The sequence below is a fragment of the Oncorhynchus keta genome, chromosome 25 (genome assembly GCF_023373465.1).
Source record: "Oncorhynchus keta strain PuntledgeMale-10-30-2019 chromosome 25, Oket_V2, whole genome shotgun sequence".
Classification (NCBI taxonomy): Eukaryota; Metazoa; Chordata; class Actinopteri; order Salmoniformes; family Salmonidae; genus Oncorhynchus; species Oncorhynchus keta.
In genome coordinates, this window is record NC_068445.1 from 27,942,412 (window position 1) to 27,965,995 (window position 23,584).

Genomic DNA, 23,584 nt, shown 5'->3' on the forward strand with positions numbered 1-23,584 from the left:
ACATATGTAAAGCCTCAGTGACATGGATAAAATGTGATTAGGGAATACCTTGACCATCATGACATGCCCTTGGTCAGACATACCCCAAATTACTATCTGCTGCAATCTTAGAAAAGCATATAGGACTAGATCAAGAGATCAATATCTCATGAATCTTCAAGGGCAAGGCTGACCCATCAACAGTCAAATGTACTAAACAACTAGTTTAGAACGTGTGAAATGTAAATATATTCCTGAATACTTTCAAATGCAAAAGTGATTGTGAATGAATATTCACAATGTGTTGAATGTTTACTATATGGGGTAATATAGCTATAGGTCTAGCTGTTTTCAAAGGTGAGCTTGTAATGTGCATTTGCCTACCACGGCTGTACACGAGTCCAAATGGTCGCAAATCATGATGAGACAATTCCTCGAGTAGACAAAAATACGACTGCAAGGCTTGGTGCCTGATCAAATTACAATTATAGGCTAGACTGCGGATGTGTACAGAGCATTACGATGCCTGTTCTGATCTACATCTACACTGGTGTTTAGAAGTGCTGATCGAACCGTAGAAAAGCTGCAGTCCCCTGACAGCTCTGGGCGCAGGAGCGCGCGTGGGTGTCCTCTATAGGGGCGTGGTCGGTGTCCTGGATCAGGACCAAGGCCAGCTCCAGCTGCGCGAGGCGAGAGGAGAAGACAGCGCAGCACCACCAATAACGTTCTCCAATATGCTGAATCATCACCCCAAAGCGGTCTGGGACGCTGAAAAATATATGCTGGGCCTATTTCACAGGCTTATGTTTTCAATGAAGGCTAAACTTATGTATAGGTGTTAGGCTAGTAAGCGACATGCACTGATTTTATTTGAGACGTGCGCATGTGGGGTCATGTAAATTGGCCTTTGTGTCTCTGTGCCTCATCCTGCCTGTACTCAGACACTGCGGTGGTTGGGCGTGAGGGGTGCATGGCTCCAAGCTGCAATACAGCAATCTTGTTTAGACACCCTCACTCCGGACTCTTGGCCCACACTTCACATGCACCGATCCCATGCTGCCTGAACTGTTGCAACCGCAGTGCAAAACTGCAATTACATTGTTTAGTGGGATGGGATAACCTGCACATGTAACTAGTTTCACAAAACGATATACACAATTGACTAGGATGTGTTAATTAGGCAAATTCTGTGCCATGTTGGCCTCAATACCAGCATATAAGAGTGAAGTCGTGTTTTACTTCTATCACTATATATCATCATTATCATTAGGATATTAGTAGGCCTACTATTGTTGTTAGTATTCTTATTTATTGACCTCATTATTATTTACAGTTTATCCGTCCCCTATATAAGTCGTAGTTTGATGTGCTTTCCGTGACCGTACGTCTATACTGTCTTATCTGTACAGCGCGGATTACATTTTTTTCAAGAAAAGAATGAGTTGCCAAAATACAAGGCAAGGAGCAGCATGAGTGAATTCGTGTTCCCCTGAGAATATCTCTTTTTGCAGGAGCTTGCAGGTTTCCCTGTCTCTACTGCCGCCCGTGCGTCAAATGATGCTGGAGCTCCATCACTATAAAAGCACCTGTCTCGGCCAGACATGAATTGCGTCTCTCTTTCTCTCTCCCACCGACACTCCACACACAATCGCACAAAAGGACTTCGCAAGCAACAAAGGTATAACTAGCATTCCACTTCTCCAACTGCAAACATGAGCTACTCCGGCGACGTCTACTCCAGCAGTTCCTATCGGAAGATCTTCGGGGATGCGCCCCGGAACTCCGGCCGCATGACCGTAGGCAGCAGCCCCTCTCGCCTGTCCAGCGGATTCCGCTCCAGCAGCGCAAACCGCAACTATGGCTCCCCATCCATGCTCACATCCTCCGGCTACCGCAAGGTGGGCGCCGGGCGCAACTTCCACTCCTCCATGTCCGACTCTATGGACCTGAATCAGTCCACGGCCGTCACCAACGAGATGAAAATCATCCGCACCAACGAGAAGGAGCAGCTCCAGGGCCTGAACGACCGCTTCGTCTCCTTCATCGAGAAGGTCCACAACCTGGAACAGCAGAACAAGGTGCTGGAAGCCGAGGTGACCATGCTGCGCCAGCGCCACACTGAGCCCTCCCGACTGCACGACCTGTACGAGCAAGAGATCCGCGAGCTGAGGGCGCGCGTCGAGGAACTGACGCACGAGAAGAGCCAGATGCACCTGGACTGCGTGCAGATGAACGAGACGCTGGACCGCGTTAAGCAGAAGCTGGACGAGGAGACGAGGCTCCGCGAGGAGGCGGAGGGCACCCTTATAAGCTACCGCAAGGACGTGGATGATGCCACGATGTCCCGGCTCGAGCTGGAGAAGAAAGTCGAGTCGCTGTTGGATGAGATCGCCTTCCTCAGGAAAGTGCACGAGGAGGAGCTGCAGGAGCTGCAGGCTTCCCTGCAAGCAACACAGGTGGGGACATTACATCACCCCTCATAACCCCCCCATCAGATGTCACCCACATCTCCCCATCTCCGCACATATCACACCAAATATACACCAAGGGAAAAGTTAGGCTATGTAGCCTATGAATTGCTGATAACTTTTATGTGACATGGTGATAGCCAGTGCCAAATACCTAATAATGTTCATAGCGTGTTATCATATGGCTATCTTATCATTCACACTATGGATCCACATTCACTAAGTCAAATAAGGCTGCATTTACACCGGCAACCCAATTCTGACAATTGTTTCTCTAATTGGCCTTTTTGAACAATCAGATCAGCTTTGAAAAAGCTCTGATGTGAAAATATCTGATGTGATTGGTCAAAAGACCAATTACTGGGGGAAAAAATATCAGAATTGGGCAGCCTGTGTAAACGCAGCCTTTGTTCAGTCACAGCACATGCTCTGTCCTTGGTGCTGAAGCCAGTGAACATTGCGCACTGCGATTAGTGGCAGTAAAATGTACGGCAGTGCGGTTCTGTGTAAAACAGCACCATGCAGTACTCCCTTCCCTGTCTGACAATTAATCTGCAGTGCCCCAAACCCGGCGCTGGCATAGGACACTAACTATAGAAACTACGAGGGAAGTTTTGTAACTATAAAATATAATTGAAATGGTTTATATGGCTACTGAAAATTGAGTCTGCATAGTGAGAAAGTGATATACAGTGTCAAGCGCCAGAGAGTGTGCTAAAATAAGAGAGAGGGAAAGGGAGAGAGGGGGAGCATTGGGGTTGATAGCAGTGCTGGCGCTGGCACTGATGATGCAGAGAAATAGTAGCGCAATATCTAGGTGTGGTCGTCCCATCACGCAGGGGGGATACGGGATAGGGCAGGGTCAATTCAGAACATCAGAAAACTCAATACAGATAGATCAGTGCATGCCCTTGTTGCATTTTACCTAGACAATCTCATGATGATCAACTATCACACTTTGTCAATTCATTTGACAGGATTGGGAGAATTTTTTTATTTTTATATAGGTTACTACTGCCACATAGCATAGATGTTGTCAACATGGTGTTGATTCATGTTGTCCCACACAAGATTAGTTTGAATAATATAATCATTAATCAAGGTCACAGTTAAACAGCATTATTGTAGCTTTATACAGTGTCCCAGAAGCCAGTGGCATTTTGGATGCATCATTGGATAAGGTGATAATACTCTAAAGACTTAAAACCAAACAAAAAAGTATGATGTACAATTTCATGTCAATCAATGCAGCATATAATCTTCATCATTGGAAAGAGCATTAATTGTTTGTTTCCTCTATGGGGCTTTTCTTTTGCCATGCAGGACGTACAGTATAATTGCCATGTAAGTGATAAACGATTAACAGCACCACCATAGTGGTGCACAGAGCCCTGACTCAGTGCTCGATACATCAGCCCTCGACATTCTACTTCACTGGATAGATAATCAATTCAAATCAAATCAAATGTTATTTGTCACATGTGCTGAATACAACAGGTGTAGATTTTACTGTGAAATGCTTCCTTACGAGCCATTTCCCAGCAATGCAGAGTTAAACAGGAAGAAAAGTTTAGCAAGTAAAAAATAAAATAAAAAAGGAAATAGTGACACAATAAAATAACAGTAACGAGGCTATATACAAGGAGAGTACTGGTACCAAGTCAATGTGCAGTGGTACAAGGTAGGTGAGGTAATATGAACAGGTAGATAGGTAGGAAGGTAAGGGTAAACGTGACTGTAAAAGCCACATTAGCACAAGGCTCACAGCTCTCAGGTGTTTACTGCAAGATGTTTGACAAAGATTTCACATTTTCAATAGTGATTATCAAAACTTTACCTATATTTTGGTTATTTTTAGAAAAACTGGATGTTGCAACTATTTTGGTTTTGATTTACTATGATATTTCACATTTTCATTGGGATTTTTGCGAAAATACTAATATAATAATGAATAATAAAGCAAACATTCTCATATTCAAATCTCCACTGCAACTTAGAGATGTATCTATTCAGCCAGTGAAGCATTCTTTTCCCCCGTGCTAACACCTGGTAATCATTCCCAACCCTTTAACTTACCCCTCTGTCCCTACCTGGTCCCAGGTGTCAGTGGAGATGGATATGAGGGAGGGTAAACCCGACCTGGCCGTGGCCCTGAAGGACATCCGTGCCCAGTACGAGGTCCTGTCAGCCAAGAACCAGAACCAGGCGGAGGAGTGGTACCGCTCCAAGTTTGCCAGTGTGAATGAGGCGGCCGCCCGCAACCAGGATCAAGTTAAGCATAGCAGGGAGGAGCTAAATGAGTACCGCAGGCAGGTGCAGGCCCGTACCCTGGAGATCGAGGCCCTCAGGGGCCACAATGAGGCCCTGGAGAGGCAGATGGCTGAGATGGAAGACCGCCACAGCAACGAGATGGGAGAGATGCAGGTACGTGGAGTAGGACAGGGTGAATATTTTTGTATACCACAGTAATTGCTACAGTACAGGCTTTACCCTGTGGATTCTATAGAATCATGTCCTCCTAAGTAACAGTTGCATATCACAGATGGTATGTGTGATGGAATTGTAATTAGACTGTAGCACAACACATGTAAAAAGGTATTAGGTCATGCACATTGTGAGGTAGAATAGTGAGGTCTTTATCATTAGTAATACATCCAGATGTTAATCTGCCTGCAGGAGACCATCCAGCAGCTTGAGTCTGCCCTCCGCAGCACCAAGGGTGAGATGTCCCGTCATTTGCGTGAGTACCAGGACCTGTTGAACGTCAAAATGGCCCTGGACATTGAGATCGCTGCTTACAGGTCAGTCATCACTTGATATGAGTCTAAGAGTTATGTCTGATAATGTTAAATCAGCAGCATATCATTGATCCAAACCACAGTGCCTTTCCTGTATACTAAACACATTTTTCACATTTGAATTCCAAGTCAGCAGAGTGACTGACAACATTCACATGACTGCTTTGACAATTATGAATGGTCGGCGTTTGGTACATTTGTAAGCTGACTCCCTCTTTCTCTGATTTAGTCAGTAGTTCAGTCAGCTCAGCAGTCATCACAATGTTGATGCACCACAGTGTGTCTTGGAAAGATTTATGAACATCTTTTCCCCCTTTAAAAAAATGTGAATACTTAGTCAGCACACCAGTGGAATTTGACACATGTGTAAACTGACTCTCTCTTCCGCAACCTCTCTATGTCTCCATCTCCATCCCCTCTTCAGGAAGCTGCTGGAAGGTGAAGAGTGCCGTCTGAGTACAGTGGGCGGAAATATCCTGCAGTCAGGCTATTCTGGCTTCTCCTATTCGTCCGGCCGCTCCTACGCCCTGGGTTCCTCTGCCCCCTACAGGATGAGGGGAGCCAAGCCTGAGGAACCAGAGGAGGAGGAGGATGAGGAAGAGAAGGAGGAAGAGGAAGAGGAGAATGAGGAAGAAGGAGAGGAAGGAGAGGAGGGAGATGAGAATGCAGAGGAGAATGGAAACGGTGATGAGGAGGAAGAGGAGGAAGAGGAGGAGGAAGATCAGAAGAAGACAGATGAGAAGAATGGCAAGGATGAGAAGGATGAGAAGAAGGGAGAGAAGGGAAGTGCTCCCAGCAAGAGCACCAAGAGCTAAACTGCTTGTGTCATCGATCATCAATGCCTTTCGCACTACTACAGTCCACTCATTCACTCATATGGATCTTATCCCTTCCTCGTCACCTCATCTCTGTTTCACAAGGACACACACACAAACACACAGACACACTTACCGTACCCACGCCAGATGCCTCACACAAACATACCTTCTCCTCTGTTTCTCTGGGTCTCAACAATCAGCTGTGTGGTGGAAAACAGAAAGATACATCACAGAGAGGAACATACTGTTGGTGTATTACCCTGACAGAAGATAAACCTGTAGCTAGATTTCCTGAATAGGGTGCTCGGGATCCTATGTCACAGTTTTACACCATAGATGATGGTTATCACAGAACAGAGAGCAGAGAGAAGGTGCTCAACATTACGGTAGTAAGCCAGTCAGTCAGTCAGTCAGTAAGAGAATGCCTTAAAGCAAGTATGATGTCATATTAAGAGGTCAGGAATAATATTGCCCAGTAACGTCCTGTCTGTATGTGCCATTAATGATATGAAATGTGGTGAAGAGCCGTTGTAATCTTGAAAGTATTAATAGGATCCTTGTAGTAACACACAGACTACTATATGCACAGAGGTCTGGAGCATAAAACTTGATCAACTTTTACCAGTCCAACTTTTAAAGGTGCTTTTGATTTCGTCAAAGAAAAGTTGCAAATGTCTAGAGAAATTCATTGTAGAAAATACTTTGTAAACCTTTTCATGAATGTTACTGTATAATATTGGGGACACAGAAATCCAGATAATTCCCGTAGGTGCAATAATGTATTTTGAGCTGCAGACACAAACTGGCACACTGAATGCTCCTCACTCCTCTTTTTTCATTCACATGTGAAATATATAGAATGTTCAGTCCATTGACCCACTTTCTTTTCGCCAGAAAACTAAACATTTCACCATTCACCTTCCCCCCTCTCTCTGTCACTGCGACGGTCAGAGCTCTGCGAAATGACAACATCATAACTTTTATTTGGGAGGTTTCTATTTTCAAAGGTAGGCGATAAGTGCATTGTGCAGTGATTCTTCTGTTTTCAGAAGGGCACCTTTCAGGAATGAAAAATGTAGAGTTTTAAAATGCTACTATTTATCACATTATACCCTTATATTTGATGTAGAAATACCCCCTCTTGATTGATTCATTTGTCACTGAATGGATATGCCCTGCCCTGCCCTACAAGTAAGATAACTCACTCCAAACCTGAGGTAAATGTCTTTCCTAGGCCCTTCCTTTCCCGCAGAGTCTTGTTTGTTTACTGGGGGAGTGTGTGTTGTTTGCATCCCAAATGGCACCCTATTCCCTATATTGTGCACTACTTTTGATCATGGCCCATACGGCGCTGGCCAAAAGTAATGCATTTACATAGGGAATAGGATGCCATTTGAGACACAGCCCGTGGGTCCTTTTAGCAGTGTGCTCTGTTCCAGACAGTGAAGAGGCCTGTGGCTGCTCTAACAGGACAGCAGGGGGTGACAGTGAGTGACAGACAGCCCTCCACTCTGACTGCAGGACCAGTTGGCAGCCGGTCAAGACGCCACTGGAGTCATAATTGGTCACATGGTGCAGAGCCACAGATAAGGGCTATTATCACAATATACCCCCTACCACCACCACCACTGCAGTCTGAGATGGACAGCAACAGTATGTATACCCCAGGCAGACATCCCAAGCTGCAGGAGAGGGACCATAATAGCATATTGTAAGTTAGCTCGGATATGACTAGTGCCAAGCTATCCATATCAGGACTATCTGTGGGTCAGGGTACAGTGACTGTGTGGGTTGATATGTAAGGCTTAAAGAATAGGTGTAAATGTTAAAGACAGAGACATGTATGGTGTACAGCGATTAAATGAATAGTGTTGCAGGAAGTGTGTTCAGGGAAGGAATAATAAATGGAAAAATACAAATGGATGGAGAGCACAGGGATTTTTTTGTAAGAATTCGGCCAAAGTACTTTAGAATCCTATACAGCAGTAAAATGACCTGTCCTCTCCAACATTTTTTGTACACTTACCGTGGACAAATGTATAGCTTGACAGAATGTTATATGTTCTTTTTTGAGACTGCCGCACACTGTGGAAGGCCTTCCTTAACTGTTCGAGATTTCACTCTTTTTTTCCTTTCTTTGAGAAATGAATCAATCGACAAGCATTGACTGCATGGCCTGATTCTTGGAGCATTAAAACTGGGCATGGGATAGATTTCGCTTGTTGAGTGTAAAAAAAAAAAGAAATTGCCTTAACCATGATCAAAACAATAAAAAGAGTTTTCACTTGCATTTCACATGTTTCCGAGGTGGTTCAGGAGCGTTGAGCGTCCATTCTGCCATACTACTGTGACTGTATGTGCTGCTATCTCATGCAGTGGTATTCCTCCCAAAGCCAAATAAAGCCATTTATTAACCAAACACTTACAACCATCTGCAGTGTCTTCAATAATATCATATCATCAAAACCATTCGACATAAGCTACATTTTATGACTGGGCACAGGTTTAGAGCGAGAAGGACAAACCGAAAAACAATGCTATAATATTTGAAGCACTTTGCATTGAAAATGCATACAGTACACAATACAAATTTTAAAGATATAATACTTAATTGGAACACTAACAAAGTGATCACCCGCCTCAGTTTTAGTAAAAATGCTGAGGGATGGGCCTAGAGAAATATAATCCCTTTCAAATTCATATACAGAGCTATGGATACAAGGACTGACCGTCATGATATCAACATTATAGTTTTAACCATGTTTTGTGGTTATATAGTGTGTGTTTACGTTTACTTTGATTACAAACTTTGGAATAAAACAAGTTTATATTTTGGGGTCTGGTGGGTACGACAGTGAATCTAATAAGCTCAGGAGGCATTTATAAGTTATATTCTTCAAGAATCATTCATTTAAAGTAAAAAGAATGGATGTAGCAACTAAGGTTTCTAGATTGAAATAGAAAAACAATCTGTGATATCAAATCATGACTACACTAATGGACATGGTCAAAGAGATGAATAATAGTCCACGAAGGGAACACATCAATAAATAGACTTTATTCAAACTGTCTGCCCATCAGACTATGTTGATCCTTTAGCATGACATAGCAGATATTATTGTCAGTCATGCCATTACCAACTAATGCCATTCTTCAATAACTCACTGACCTGAGAGGAATAGGCAAACCTATAATAAACCATAAATTATCATATATTTGATATGACATAACAATTTGGGTTAGCCAACCGGCAATGACTATACCACATAATAACACATCAAAGTTATGTCCCATCACTCACTGAGAGATTATGATCATGTGAAGTAGACATTATGCTTTACTTTTGTGTAGTTAGTTGGAGGAAAGTTTTACGAACAGCTCCACCAGACTGAAAGTGATGTATGAAGTCAGTTAGGCCTCTAAATGAGTTGGAGGGTTGCGTGCCAAATTACACCCTATTCCCTATTTAGTACACTAATTTTGACCAGGGCCCACATGGAATAGGGTGGCATTTGGATTGCAGGCTATATCTCCCCATATCAGCTCCCTCTCTCTCCTGCCTGCTTCAAGTTTAAAGGATGAGAGAAGGAGAAGGTAAGATGGATGACAGTAGCACAGTGGCCACCAGCACTGCTGTCAGAAGCAAGCACCTTAGAGTGGGGATCTTTACTATCTGCACAGCCACTCAGTAATACTGTGTGGACAAAAAGGTATCAGTGCATTGACAAAAGGTCATCATCAGCACGAAGGACAAATCAATGAAACACAGAAAACAAGACAATACCTGCAAGAGGAAAGATGCAGTTCAATTATGTCTGCTTCTCCAGAACAACAAATCTGCCGACGTCATATCTCACCGCATCGTGCGGAACCGCAATGCCGCCAAACAAATCAAGGACGACTCCACCACGGCACAGCCACACACCGCAGAAAGGGATTGATCACATTCCTCTCTTTTCAATAAATCTGTCTAAGTACTATGCTCTGTCTTGCTGTGTTTGTGTGTGTCTTCTTCCATTGCAATCCTCCTGCAGAGTGATACATCCCTGGACCTTTCTCATTCACCCCACCCGGTGGTTCATATGATACCAAGGTCTAATTTACTTCAAAACTTCTCTGTGTGTGTGTATACAGTGCATGTGTGGCCATGTGAATCTCAACCTTTGTGTCGGTATACAAGCCAAGGCACAGTATGGCTGATTCACTGTCATCTGTGTGCCATGGAGAGAGTTATGGGTTGGCAGGGCCAGGTGGGGTGAATGAGAAAGGTCCAGGGATGTATCACTCTGCAGGAGGATTGCAATGGAAGAAGACACACACACACACACAAACACAGCAAGACAGAGCATAGTACTTAGACAGATTTATTGAAAAGAGAGGAATGTGATCAATCCCTTTCTGCGGTGTGTGGCTGTGCCGTGGTGGAGTCGTCCTTGATTTGTTTGGCGGCATTGCGGTTCCGCACGATGCGGGAGATATGACGTCGGCAGATTTGTTGTTCTGGAGATGCAGACATAATTGAACTGCATCTTTTTCTCAGTGCACTCCCGAGACCTGCTGCGATAAGGTCGGAAATCTTGGCCTCAGTAATCAGCAACCACCTCCTTCTATCCATGTTGATGGCCAAATAATGACATTTCCACTAGAAACTGAATTAGAAGATGGTTACTGGCAGGTAGACAGTTCTCTGACCTTGCCACTGCTTATCCCTTTATCTCCAGTACGGTCAACTGAGACTTTGGGAAAGGGTCAGGAACCTAATTATATAACATAGTCTACTATTACTGTTATGTATGTATACATTATATTAAGATAATGAGTTTACCCAGACATCTTGATAATCAGAGAAAAGATTCCTTTGTGATAAGGATAAGTATTACGTAATTCATTAGCACATGTGGCAGAGGAAGCTGATTGTAATCTAGGCAAAGTTACCAAGTTATCAGTCTTTCAGTCTGGGCCTCACTGCAGTTTTATCCAATGATCAGTGCTGTGTTTTGGCTTCTCAAAGGGTCCAAGGGATTTATTCAGTTGTCAATAGCAACATATTGCTGATTAAGAAAAAAAGGAAGTTGTCAAATTGAGGGTACAATTACTAAATTATTCTTTGTGTCATTGATACTCACTATCTCTCCCCTTTCTCTAAATCTGTCTCATCCTGCTTTTTCTGTACAAGAAGAGTTTTCACTCATCCACCAGCTCCACTTTCACACCCTCTTCTCAGCCTTTCTCTCATTCTCTGTCTGTTTCTCTCTCTCTCACCTCCCTCTCTCTCTCTCTCTCACCTCCCTCTCTCTCTCTCTTTCACCTCCCTCTCTCTCTCTCTTTCACCTCCCTCTCTCTCTCTCTTTCACCTCCCTCTCTCTCTCTTTCACCTCCCTCTCTCCCTCTTTCACCTCCCTCTCTCTCTCTCTCTTTCACCTCCCTCTCTCTCTCTCTTTCTCCTCCCTCTCTCTCTCTCTTTCTCCTCCCTCTCTCTCTCTCTTTCTCCTCCCTCGCTCTCTCTCTTTCTCTTCCCTCTCTCTCTCTCTTTCACCTCCCTCTCTCTCTCTCTCTATTTCTCTGGCATCCTTTCTCCACCGCTATAAATAGACTTCTGCATTGCAGATGTCCCAGAGCCCCGAGGAGCCCCAGCCAAGTTCTGCCACTCTGATATACAGTACAGCAAGATACCACACCACTGAGCAGGGCAGGGGGGCACCCTGCCTCATGCATACGCAATATAGCATGACTGTGCAAAGTCGGGTGCAGGAACCTGGTGAAGTACCGCCACACCACAGATCACAGACACAACACTGCAGTACAAGGATAAAATGTAATTATGTGAAATTGGTTATTAGATTGCTTTGTGTTTAAAAAAAAAATAATACAGCAAACAAACAGTTATCATTTTTTAGGAAAAGGGTTATTCAACAGTTAATGAACAGAGAAATGTATGCATCTTTACAACTCTCTCCCTAATATATGTCTTAGATACATTCACCCAATAACAAGATACAGTATGTGCAGCACCCTCAATACACTGTGGATGTGATACGGTCAGGGAATGTGGAATCACAATGATCGTAAAGTAGACAGAGAATGGATATGCAGCTTATAGATCACCTCGAGGGAGTGATTGACGGAAGTGCTGCATGCATTCATTTCCATTGATTGATTTATCTCTTCCAGCACTACAGGGGTTTTGATGGGTCATAAATCTATGTGCTGTGCTCCAGCATGGGCTACTGTGGTGAGAGGGCTCTCAATGGAATTATGCAAGAATCAAAGGAAGTAATTTAAAGAACTGATAAAGAATTTTAAAAACCACTTCACAGTAGGCCTATTTAACATAAGCACTGATGTTTTTATAGAAATTGTAGTTCATTCGTAGCCTACCTTACAATTTTTTAACCACTATTGATGACCCTTTAGTACTCTCTTATGAAAAGTGTAATATTGAGAGGAGAAAAGAGGGGAAACGCCCTGAGAAGCATAACAACTTGGCTTTTGTGTTTTGTCTGCAATGCTGCCTTCCCTTCACTCCGACTCTGCAGAAGGCCATTAAGTAGTTACACTTCTCCATACCCCTGTCACGCCACTGGGATGAACCACATCTCTGTGCTGCTGGGGAGAGAGAGGCATACACACAAATGCACGCACGCTGCTACACACACGCATACATGCTGCACAAAGCATCTCAAACAGTCCTCATTCAATACATTTGTCAGCCTTTGCTGCCACTTGGGGTCAAAACTGTCAATTGCAAAACAAAAACATTTCAACTTCACATTCGTTTTAGCCCACTTCAAGTACCATAAGGGTGAGATATCAGCAAGCCAACTGCATCGTCTGGCATCGATCATCTAGCGCACCAGTCTCCGCCATGAGAGGGCACACTCCGTCGTGAAGGAACTCTCTGAAGCTGGCTTCTCACCATCATCAATTCATTTGTTTTGTTAATCTACTTACAGTTTAAGTCTGAAGTTTTATTACACTTACGTAGGTTGGAGTCATTAAAACTCGTTTTTCAACCACTCCACAAATGTCTTATTGACAAACTATAGTTTTGGCAAGTTGGTTAGGATATCTACTTTGTGCATGACATAAGTAATTTTTCCAACAATTGTTTACAGACAGATGATTTCACTTATAGTTCACTGTATCACAATTCTAGTGGGTCAGAAGTTTACATTCACTAAGTTGACTGTGCCTTTAAACAGCTTGGAAAAATCCAGAAAATGATGTCATGGCTTTAGAAGCTTCTGATAGGCTAATTGACATCATTTGAGTCAACTGAATGTGTACCTATGGATGTATTTCAAGGCCTACCTTCAAACTCAGTGCCTCTTTGCTTGACATCATGGGAAAATCAAAATAAATCAGCCAATACTGCAGAAAGGAAATTGTAGACCTCCACAAGTCTGGTTCATCCTTGGGAGTAATTTCCAAATGCCTGAAGGTACCATGTTCATCTGTACAAACAATAGTACGCAAGTAGAAACACCATGGAACCACGCAGCCATCATACCGCTCAGGAAGGAGACGCATTAGAAATGTCCTTGTTTCTGAAGGAAAAGCACTTTTTGTCCATTAATAACATCAAATTGATCAGAAATACAGTGTAGACATTGTTAATGACTATTGTAGCTGGAAATGGCAGATTCTTTTGGGAATATCTACATAGGTGTACAGACACTGACCGTGTCATCAGCAAAGCACCCCAGCACAATCACTCCTCCTCCATGCTTCACGGTGGGAACAACACATACTGTTCACCAACTCAAATTTGGACTTAGACTCATCAGATGTCCATTGCCTGTGTTCCTTGGCCCAAGCAAGTCTCTTCTTCTTATTGGTGTCTTAGTAGTGATTTCTGTGCAGAAAACTGAACACGAAGGCCTGATTCACACAGTCTCCTCTGAACATTTGATGTTGAGATGTCTGTTACTTGAACTCTGATGTATTTATTTGGGCTGGTAACTCTAATGAACTTCTCCTCTGCAGCAGAGGTAACTCTGGGTCTTCCTTTCCTGTGGCAGTCCTCATGAGAGCCAGTTGTAATCATAGCGCCTGATGTTTTTTGTGACTGCACTTGAAGAAGAAAATTATTGAAATGTTCAATATTGACTGACCTTCATATCTTAAAGTAATGATGGACTGTCATTTCTCTTTGCTTATTTGAGCTGTTCTTGCAATAATAGGGACTTGGTATTTGACCAAATAGGGCTATCTTTTGTATACCACCCCAACCTTGTCACAACACAACTGATTGGCACAAACAAATTAAGAAGGAAAGAAATTCCACAAATGAACTTTTAACAAGGCACACCTGTTAATTGAAATGCATTCCAGGTGACTGCCTCGTGAAGCTGGTTGAGAGAATGCGAAGCGTGTTGAAAGCTGTCAAGGGCAAAGGGTGGTTATATTTTGATTTAACACCTTTTTGGTCACTACATTATTCCATGTGTTATTTCATAGAACAATGTAGAAAATAGTAAAATAAAGAAAAACCCTTGAATGAGTAGGTGTCCAAACTTTTGACTGGTACTTATATATATATATATATATATGTACCACAACCCAAAAATCCACAACCCAAAAAACACAACCAGTTACCACTGGAACGCATTAACTTTTGATGTCTCGACTAGAGAAAATTGATTTTCAAGAGTGTTTGGTACCCATTGTAAGCCAACGTTACAAAACGTTGAGATACAGTATGCAATTCAGACCATAAATAACGTCGCGATTCAACGCCGAGGGTCGTCACTAGTTACAACAGCCACAAAGTCATAACCCCCGCCCATTTCTCAAAATCAAATCAAATTGTATTGGCCAAATACACATATTTAGCGGACTTTATTGCGGGTGTAGCAAAATGATAAATGCTTATGTTCCTAGCTCCAACAGTGCAGTATTATCCAACAAGTCACAAATATAAAGGTCAAATAATGTCGGAGAGGCATTTTCTAAAATATGGTAGAATACAGTATATACATATGAAATGAGTAAAGCAGTATGTAAACATTAAAGTGACCAGTGATTCCATGTCTGTGGGCAGCAGGATGAGTAATCGGGTGCTCAATTGCTCTTCTTAAATGTGTATTTTAAAACTAAACACACTGCTAACAGTATGCCTAAACCTAACCTTGGACTAAGACCAAACTGCACATTTTTGTTTTCATACATTTTTACGATATAGACATTATCATTTAGACTTTGTGGGTGTAATATCTAGTGGAAACCCAGTGAGAGGGACGTGAATCATCTGGGGTTAACAAGAATAATTTATGTCGAACGAAACAGTCGTATTTTGTTGTTTAGCAAGCTAGCTGGTAAACTGTAACAACCCTGTGTCACATACTCACCCTCTGTAGTAGCTGGGACACGAGTTGCAGAAATGACAGAGCTACGGCACCGGGGAACGACTGAAAACGACCTATATCAACAATCCGAAGACAAGGTAGCTAGCCTACGGTACTACGGAGTGGTTATGGACTGCCATTTGGAACAAACCCGTTAGCTAGCCAAGGCCCACTAGATGGGACATCATGCCACAAATTATGATTGTGACTAGGATAATAAGTATTATTTAGCTGTAATAGCGTACAAGACAGGATAGTTAGCTAGCCACGTCGAACGTTTACAATTTAATTTGCGCTAGTTTGCTTGCTAGCACGCTAACAAATTGTATACTGACTTGCTGCTAACATTAGCTCTGGCATGAATGGCACACATTTACAAGATACCATTGGTGGTTAAACTAGCTATCTATATCTAACGTTTGTCTCTAGCTTGTCATTGAAAGTAACAAGAAGTATAGCTATTCCTCTCTGCCTACTCCCCAGTCAACTGAACTGAAAATTGGCGTTGTGCATTTACTGTGTGGCCAGGGCAACACACTTTTTAAGTATATGTTTCTATTCAATTAACTTAATCATGTATTAGTCATAAACTCTGGCTAGTTTTCAAACGTATGAGTTGGATTTCAACTCATGAGGTAGGATGAATGGAAACCATGGCCAATCAACTCTGCAAGAAGGACAACCCACATACACATTTCAAGCCACATACAAATACAGACAGATCACCATCACTGCCTAAATTTATAGTTAGTATGTATGATGCCAGTTGTGGGCTGTTTCGAATAAAAAACCGAGTTACATTACATTTAAATTAGGGATGGGCAATATGGTCAAAATATCATGTCACAGTATTTTTCAAATTATGGTATTTTATGTTTTGGATAATAAAAGTGATATATTTGCTTTGAGTAGTGGGTGGCAACACATACATTCTAAGTTATTTTAACAGGTCTCTCTTCATCCTGATTGTTTTATAATGTTCATCTAAACTTCAACCCAAAATAATTTTGTGCATTTTGATAAATTTCTGCATTTCCTGCACTCTTTTGAGATAATTTCCACACTGACACGTAGGGTTGCACGATATTGGCAAAAAATCTTGGCCTTGTTTTTAACCAAATGTTAACCACGATTTGAATTGTGATTTTAGTTTAAACTGTTGGAATCATGGAAAAACATATGATTATTCTAATTCTATAGTTAGACGATAATAGTGGGCACTTTGAATACAGTGCTGTTTGATATGACAACAAATTAAAATTCCAGGGAGGAGTTATTGTGACAGGGTAGGAACCAAAGTCTTGGTCAGTGTTTCATAGGGGACCCTATAATCTTTAGCTACATTCAATGTTTTCACTTAGCTACTTCATGTAGCTAACATATTCATGCGGGATGGCAGTGGCGTTTGAAATTGTTGGGAGGGACTACAGTTCTAAGCATGTCTCTTTAAGGAGGCTAAAAATAGAGTTTGGCTTGGAAAAGTTGAATATTTTCAGAAGGAGTCAGGTAATTGGTTAAGGGAGAAGAATGGGTTTGACTGGGCACAGGATGGGTTTGAATCAGTTGAAGCTAGCAATAACAAGGGAGAGGGTACACATCTATCTATTTATATATATAATGTAGCCATCCGTTAAAATTTGTGGATTCAGCTATTTCCGCCACACCTGTTGCTGACAGGTGAATAAAATAAACACAGCTATGCAATCTCCATAGACAAACATTGGCAGTAGAATGGCCTTACTGAAGAGCTCAGTGACTTTCAATGTGGCGCCGTCATACGATGCCACCTTTCCAACATGTCAGTTTGTCAAATTTCTGCCCTGCCCCTGTCAACTGTAAGTGCTGTTATTGTGAAGTGGAAACGTCTAGGAGTAACAACGGCTCAGCCTCGAAGTGGTAGGCCACACAAGCTCACAGAATGGGACTGCTAAGTGCTGTAGCACGTAAAAATAGTCTGTCCTCGGTTGCAACACTCACTACCGATTTACAAACTGCAGCTGAAAGCAACGTCCGCTCAAGAACTGTTCGTCAGGAGCTTCATGGAATGGGTTTCCATGGCCTAGCAGTTGCACACAAGCCTAATATCACCATGCGCAATGCCAAGCTTTGGTTGGAGCGGTGTAAAGCTTGCTGTCATTGGACTCTGGAGCAGTGGAAACACGTTCTCAGGATCGATTAATCACGCCTGACTGTCTGGCAGTCCGCCGGACAAATCTGGGTTTGGTGGATGCCAGGAGAACGCTACTTGCCCGACTGCATAGTGCCAATTGTAAAGTTTGGTGGATGAGGAATAATGGTCTGGGGTGTTTTTCATGATTCGGGCTAGGCCCCTTAGTTCCAGTGAAGGTGAATCTTAGTCCTACAGCATACAATGATGTCTTAAGACGATCCTGTGCTTCCAACTTTGTGGCAACATTTTGGGGAAGGCCCTTTCCTTTTTCAGCATGACAATGTCTCCGTGCACAAAACGAGGTTCATACAGAAATGCTTTGTCTATCGGTGTGGAAGAACTTTACTGGCCTGCACAGAGAGCCCTGACCTCAACCCCATCGAACACCTTTGGGATGAATTGGAATGCCGACTGCGAGCCAGGCCTAATCGCCCAACCTCACTAATGCTCTTGTGGCTGAATGGAAGTAAGTCCCTGCAGCAATGTTCCAACATCTAGTGGAAAGCCTTCCCAGAAGAGTGGAGGCTGTTATAGCAGCAAAGGTAGGACCAACTCCATATTAATGCCCATGATTTTGGAATGAGATGTTTGAGAAGAGTTAGGAAGGAGTGGAGGGAGTTTTAAAAATAATATATATATATATATTTTTTTAAATTGAGGGGGCGGTAGTTCTCAGGGAACTGTGGCTGATCTTGGACGGCTGGGAGCTTGGGCCGATAGTAGGTCGCTGGTTTGGGACCCTGATTTGACTTGGTGGGAGATCTGTCGACATGCCCTTGAGCAGAGCGCTTGACCCTGGTTGCTCCTGTGGGTCGCTCCTTTTGTTCCAGTGGAGCCAGCTAACTAGCGATTTGGCGTTAGCGGTTAACACAACTTAGCCATAACTTGCTAAGAAAATAAACAGTGTAATTATAGAACACTAGTGTATTTATATTCAGAAGTGTAACCGGTGTCAAATGGCTAGCTAGTTAATGGGGTGCGCGCTAATAGCGTTTCAACCGGTGACATCACTGGCTCTGAGATCTTTAAGTAGTTGTTTATATTGCTCTGCATGGGCCGCGACATTTGTGGAGCGATAGGTAACAATGCTTCGAGGGTGTCAATTGGTGTGTGCAGAGGGTCCGAGCCCAGGTAGGGGCGAGGAGAGGAACGGAAGCAATACTGCTACAGAAGCAAAGTGAAAACCGCATCGTAGTCGTCAACATTGTTTCATGTGCTGCGTTAACATTCCATGATCTCGCCATCACGGTTGACAACTCCATTGTGTCCTCCTCCCAGAGCGCTAAGAACCTTGGCGTGATCCTGGACAACACCCTGTCGTTCTCAACTAACATCAAGGCGGTGGCCCGTTCCTGTAGGTTCATGCTCTACAACATCCGCAGAGTACGACCTTGCCTCACACAGGAAACGGCGCAGATCCTAATCCAGGCACTTGTCATCTCCCGTCTGGATTACTGCAACTCGCTGTTGGCTGGGCTCCCTGCCTGTGCCATTAAACCCCTACAACTCATCCAGAACGCCGCAGCCCGTCTGGTGTTCAACCTTCCCAAGTTCTCTCACGTCACCCCGCTCCTCCGCTCTCTCCACTGGCTTCCAGTTGAAGCTCGCATCCGCTACAAGACCATGGTGCTGGCCTACGGGCTGTGAGGGGAACGGCACCTCAGTACCTCCAGGCTCTGATCAGGCCCTACACCCAAACAAGGGCACTGCGTTCATCCACCTCTGGCCTGCTCGCCTCCCTACCACTGAGGAAGTACAGTTCCCGCTCAGCCCAGTCAAAACTGTTCGCTGCTCTGGCCCCCAATGGTGGAACACACTCCTCACGACGCCAGGACAGCGGAGTCAATCACCACCTTCCGGAGACACCTGAAACCCCACCTCTTTAAGGAATACCTAGGATAGGATAAGTAATCCTTCTCACCCCCCCACCCCCGCTTTTAGATTTAGATGCACTATTGTAAAGTGACTGTTCCACTGGATGTCATAAGGTGAATGCACCAATTTGTAAGTCGCTCTGGATAAGAGCGTCTGCTAAATGACTTAAATGTAAATGTTAACCATGAAGACTGAACGCAAGTGTCTCGCCATGGCAACAATAAATGCGGTCTTTGAGTGCCAGGTTCGGGGATAGGTCTGTGTGGAAAGCAGCATGGAGAGGGAGCGCGAAGAGAGATGACTCACTTAGCGGAGTAAACTATAAAAATGGACGTTACACACGACGTATCACATTTAACAAACCAACATTCAAATACCATTATAAAAGGTAAAGTAAAAACACAAACCGGTCTGTGCAGCCCTACATTTTAAAGTATTTTATGAGCTCTAATTAAGTGTCCACCTGCATTGTTGTGTTGCATTTTCTCTCCTCATCCATTACACAGGCTCCACTGTGGGGCTTTACTAGTTTCAGGGTCCGTAAAATACATGCTGTGTTCCCCCCTCCAAGTCCACTTTGACTTGCCTTCCCGCCTCAGAATGTAGGCCTTGCGTCTTGGTTTTTGATCAGTGATTGCCAGCCTGGTGCCCCCCTTAGCGACGTTGGCAGAATGCGGATGTTTCTGATTGACGACTCCGCTCTGGCGTCTGTCTCCTCCTGCTACGTTCGGTTAGGCAGGTTTCATCATGCAGCTGTGTTGTGTTGGTGGTATAGGGCCGTGGCGCTCTGTGGTTTGATTCTGTCAGACATCACTGTAGAAGGACCCTGCCTGCAGGTGCATCATCAATTCTCCATGGATAACTTAGTGTCTCTGTCTTGTGCCTACAAAATGTTTTTGAGTTGAAATCATTTGAGCCAAAGTTGACTCGGTTTGCTCTCAGAAAGTTTGAAGAATGGTTATATCAGTCAAATTGTAACAGCCTAAGGACACTGGAAAATAAATCCAGCCTATTTATACCCAGAGGAAATGGCATGTTTGTTGGATGTTAACCCCTACCCTAACCTTTTACATTTCAATGGGGTAAGTTTAGGGACATCCCAAGGATCCCGGATAGCACTGACCCTTGTTTGTTGTGTATAGTATGTATGACTGCATGTGCATGTCTATTATTGTGGTAGCGTAGGTGATAAGGTAGAAGGAAATTGCATAGGCCTACATTACTTATTTAACATGGTTGAATGAATCTCTTGATTCTGATAATGTGACCAGAGACAAAAACAAAACGAGGTGTGGGTAGTGTAGTGCTGCTCCTTGCCTCCCATGGAACATGAAAGGGGTCTCTTCAGTAACAGGAGTGTGGAAGGAGGGGCTATTTTTATCCAGGGCATCCTGCCTGATAGGAAATGGGAACCAGCAAGCCTGGGGGTTCCATCAGCTTGATAGCTAGGCCTACTGCTATATGTGTGTACACAGTGTGTGTGTTGACAACCAAGACAGGCAGAGTGTAGGCTAACAGCTATCTGTTTGATTGTTAATAGGAGGTTAGGTGACACAACAGTGCAATTTTGGTAGCACTAGGGGGGAGAGACCACGATGACATCACAGCAGTCTGCAATGTCTAATGACACATTTTGTTACCTTGGAAAGCAGAGGGTCATCCGCTTTCAGACAGTATCAAGGGGGCAGACACCATGAAATATGTTGATTACTCTGTCACCATCAGCCGTATATTTATCAGACAGACTATCCTAACGCCAAAGCGGAAAAGCACTACAAGCTTGCTCTCACAATGTTGTTCACTGACATAAAATAGACCTGGAAAGGAAGTGGGGGAGCATTCCTCATAGGGGGCTAGCTGTGTTTGTTTACATTGTATGACTAACTCTATTCTATATCTGTGTCTGTCTCTCTATCTGCCCCCTCTCTCTCTCTCCCCGTTCTCTCTTTCTCTCTCTGTAGGGATCTGAGAATGAGGGGAAAGCAGAGGGGGCGTCTGAAAGCGAGACCAAGCCTGATACAGGGCTCCCGGAGGTGCCTGTCCCTGCTGATGACACCCCTGAGGTTCTCAATAAAGCCCTATCTGGACTGTCCTCCCGGTAAACACTTCCAACATATATATTATTTTTTCATTGACTATTTTCTTATGGTAATCACAACCTCCGGTTTGGAACAAGGGAAATATCACCTATTTACAAAACGTAATATCTGCGTCCCATAAGTCTCTGGTCAAAAGTAGTGCCACTAGGCCTATAGGGAATAGAGTGCCATTTGGGACACAACCAACATCTAGATTTTTTTATTTACTATCTTGGGTTTGGTCCTCCATCCTAACAACATCCTGTTATTCAGACATGGGGATTATTGAATGCTAATGAAATACCATCTGCTATGCTCAATATAACTATTGATCTGTGTAGGCCTATATTGACATTCTTCAGGAATGTATTGCCCAGCACACAGACAACTGGGCACACAGACAACTGATATGGATGCTTATTGTTCACCTTTTCATTATACACTGTATATGGGGATTAACTGTGTGTGTGTTCTCAGATGGAAGAACTGGTGGGTGCGAGGGATCCTGACTCTGGCCATGATCTCCTTCTTCTTCATCATCATCTATCTGGGCCCCATGGTGCTCATGCTGATTGTGAGTGATCCTCGTCCTCCTTTCCATAAGCCTTCTGTCTGTCAGTCAGTTTGTTAGCCGATCCCAAATCGCTCCCTACCCGTCTCCCTTGGTCCGAACTCCTCTTTTGCCAGATCTGCAGTCTCAGGATAGGTATAGTCCAGTCCAGTGATGGAGCTTCCACCATATTGCGTACATACCTTACAGATCTGCAGAAACAAAAGGTTAGGACGAAAGAGAGGGTAAGGGATTGAATTGGGGCCGGCTGTCTGTCTGTGTCCTTAATGGATTTAGGCTCAGAGTGTAACTCAGTGGAAATAACAGACTTTTCTCTGCTTTACTACCTGCTAGGAGGGAGAAAGCTTGCTGCAGGAAGTGAACAGAGAACACAAAAACTCTTTATAGAGTCACAACACAAGAACATTGAACCAAAATGTCTGATTAAATGAGATGGAGATGAGCAACAAGGAATCATCCAGATACTGTTGTCAGGGTGATATCAAATATGAAGTGTGGTAGGGGAATACCATGTAGTTGATACCAAAACCCAGACAGTCAATGTCAAACCTCAGTCATTTATTACAGACCTGTTCAAAGTAATAATGGAATATCTTTCTCTACAGGTGCTGTGTGTGCAGATCAAATGCTTCCAGGAGATCATCCACATCGGTTACAGTGTGTACCACTCCTACCACCTGCCCTGGTTCAGAACGTTGAGTTGGTGAGATGCGCGTGCGCACACACACAATTTTATGTCTGTCTTTAATGTTATACTGCAACTAACTGTTTGTTGACCCAAGATAATGAGTTGCATGTTTTATTTCATTGCAGACTTCCTGAGGTTTGTTGGTATGGTGATGTTTACCCAGTTAGCAGAGAGAAACTATATCATGTTACATGTAGTGGTGATGCTATTTGTAGTATGTTAGCTCTGGTGTAAAAACTATTTCGTTATTATAAAACATCATAACTTGTACAGTTCTTCATAACTTGAACATTGCATCTCCAAAAGTTCACCATTGCTCCAGGTTTTCCAGAAAAGGTTGCCTAGTGAATGTTCAGTCTGTTATAACAGTTCTGACCTCACCCCTTGCTCCCCTCTTCCTCCCTTCATCTTCCTCCTCTCCCTCCCCTCCTCTCCTCCCGCTGTCAGGTACTTCCTGCTCTGTGTAAACTACTTCTTCTACGGAGAGACGGTGACAGACTACTTCTTTAATCTGGTGCAGAGGGAGGAGCCGCTGCGCATCCTCAGCAAATACCACCGCCTCATCTCCTTCGCTCTGTACCTCACAGGTGAGATGCAGGCTGTCTCAAAAGTTCTGACTAACTTCCTTTTTTCATGTCTTTTCCTTCATGATCACTGACCTGGCAAGGACAGATGGAAACCGATCTAGTGCTTTTTCCTATTGGTGATAAAGAAGCCATTTTAGAGTATTGAGAGTGAGAAAGAGCCAGGGAGAGTGAGGGAGGGAGAAAGGGGAGTCCTCTTTTGAACGTT

General features: G+C 43.6%; 2 protein-coding genes and 1 long non-coding RNA gene across 5 annotated transcripts in view; 2 read left to right on the forward strand and 1 right to left on the reverse strand.

The window, feature by feature from the left end:
- Nucleotides 1-8,491, forward strand: zgc:65851 (uncharacterized protein LOC321113 homolog). Its single transcript, XM_035736355.2, has 4 exons — nucleotides 1-2,435; nucleotides 4,548-4,871; nucleotides 5,124-5,248; nucleotides 5,670-8,491. The coding sequence occupies exons 1-4, from the start codon at nucleotides 1,692-1,694 to the stop codon at nucleotides 6,058-6,060; spliced, it is 1,584 nt and encodes a 527-aa protein (XP_035592248.1). The 5' UTR covers nucleotides 1-1,691; the 3' UTR covers nucleotides 6,061-8,491.
- On the reverse strand, nucleotides 6,229-15,562 carry LOC118358477 (uncharacterized). Its single transcript, XR_004820463.2, has 3 exons — nucleotides 15,414-15,562; nucleotides 14,375-14,445; nucleotides 6,229-6,263 (listed from the first exon to the last, which is right to left on the reverse strand). It is a non-coding gene; the product is annotated as an uncharacterized LOC118358477 (long non-coding RNA).
- Nucleotides 15,360-23,584, forward strand: part of LOC118358476 (phosphatidate cytidylyltransferase 2) — a 17,153-nt gene continuing 8,928 nt past the window's right edge. Inside the window, exons 1-5 of one of the 3 annotated variants that reach the window (XM_035736358.2) lie at nucleotides 15,360-15,508; nucleotides 21,417-21,553; nucleotides 22,011-22,107; nucleotides 22,710-22,807; nucleotides 23,240-23,379. In XM_035736358.2, the coding sequence (XP_035592251.1) occupies nucleotides 15,446-15,508; nucleotides 21,417-21,553; nucleotides 22,011-22,107; nucleotides 22,710-22,807; nucleotides 23,240-23,379 (535 nt within the window). In that variant the 5' untranslated portion in view covers nucleotides 15,360-15,445. Of the gene's footprint in view, nucleotides 15,509-16,751; nucleotides 16,917-19,672; nucleotides 19,844-21,416; nucleotides 21,554-22,010; nucleotides 22,108-22,709; nucleotides 22,808-23,239; nucleotides 23,380-23,584 lie in introns of those variants that run through there. The other 2 variants (XM_035736357.2, XM_035736359.2) reach the window with 2 other exon arrangements.

Bases quoted from the DNA above. Each gene is read 5' to 3' on its own strand.
- zgc:65851 (XM_035736355.2), top strand. From the start codon at position 1,692: ATGAGCTACTCCGGCGACGTCTACTCCAGCAGTTCCTATCGGAAGATC. The intron at 2,436-4,547 runs GTGGGGACATTA...ACCTGGTCCCAG, and splicing joins CTTCCCTGCAAGCAACACAG to GTGTCAGTGGAGATGGATAT. The intron at 4,872-5,123 runs GTACGTGGAGTA...ATCTGCCTGCAG, and splicing joins ACGAGATGGGAGAGATGCAG to GAGACCATCCAGCAGCTTGA.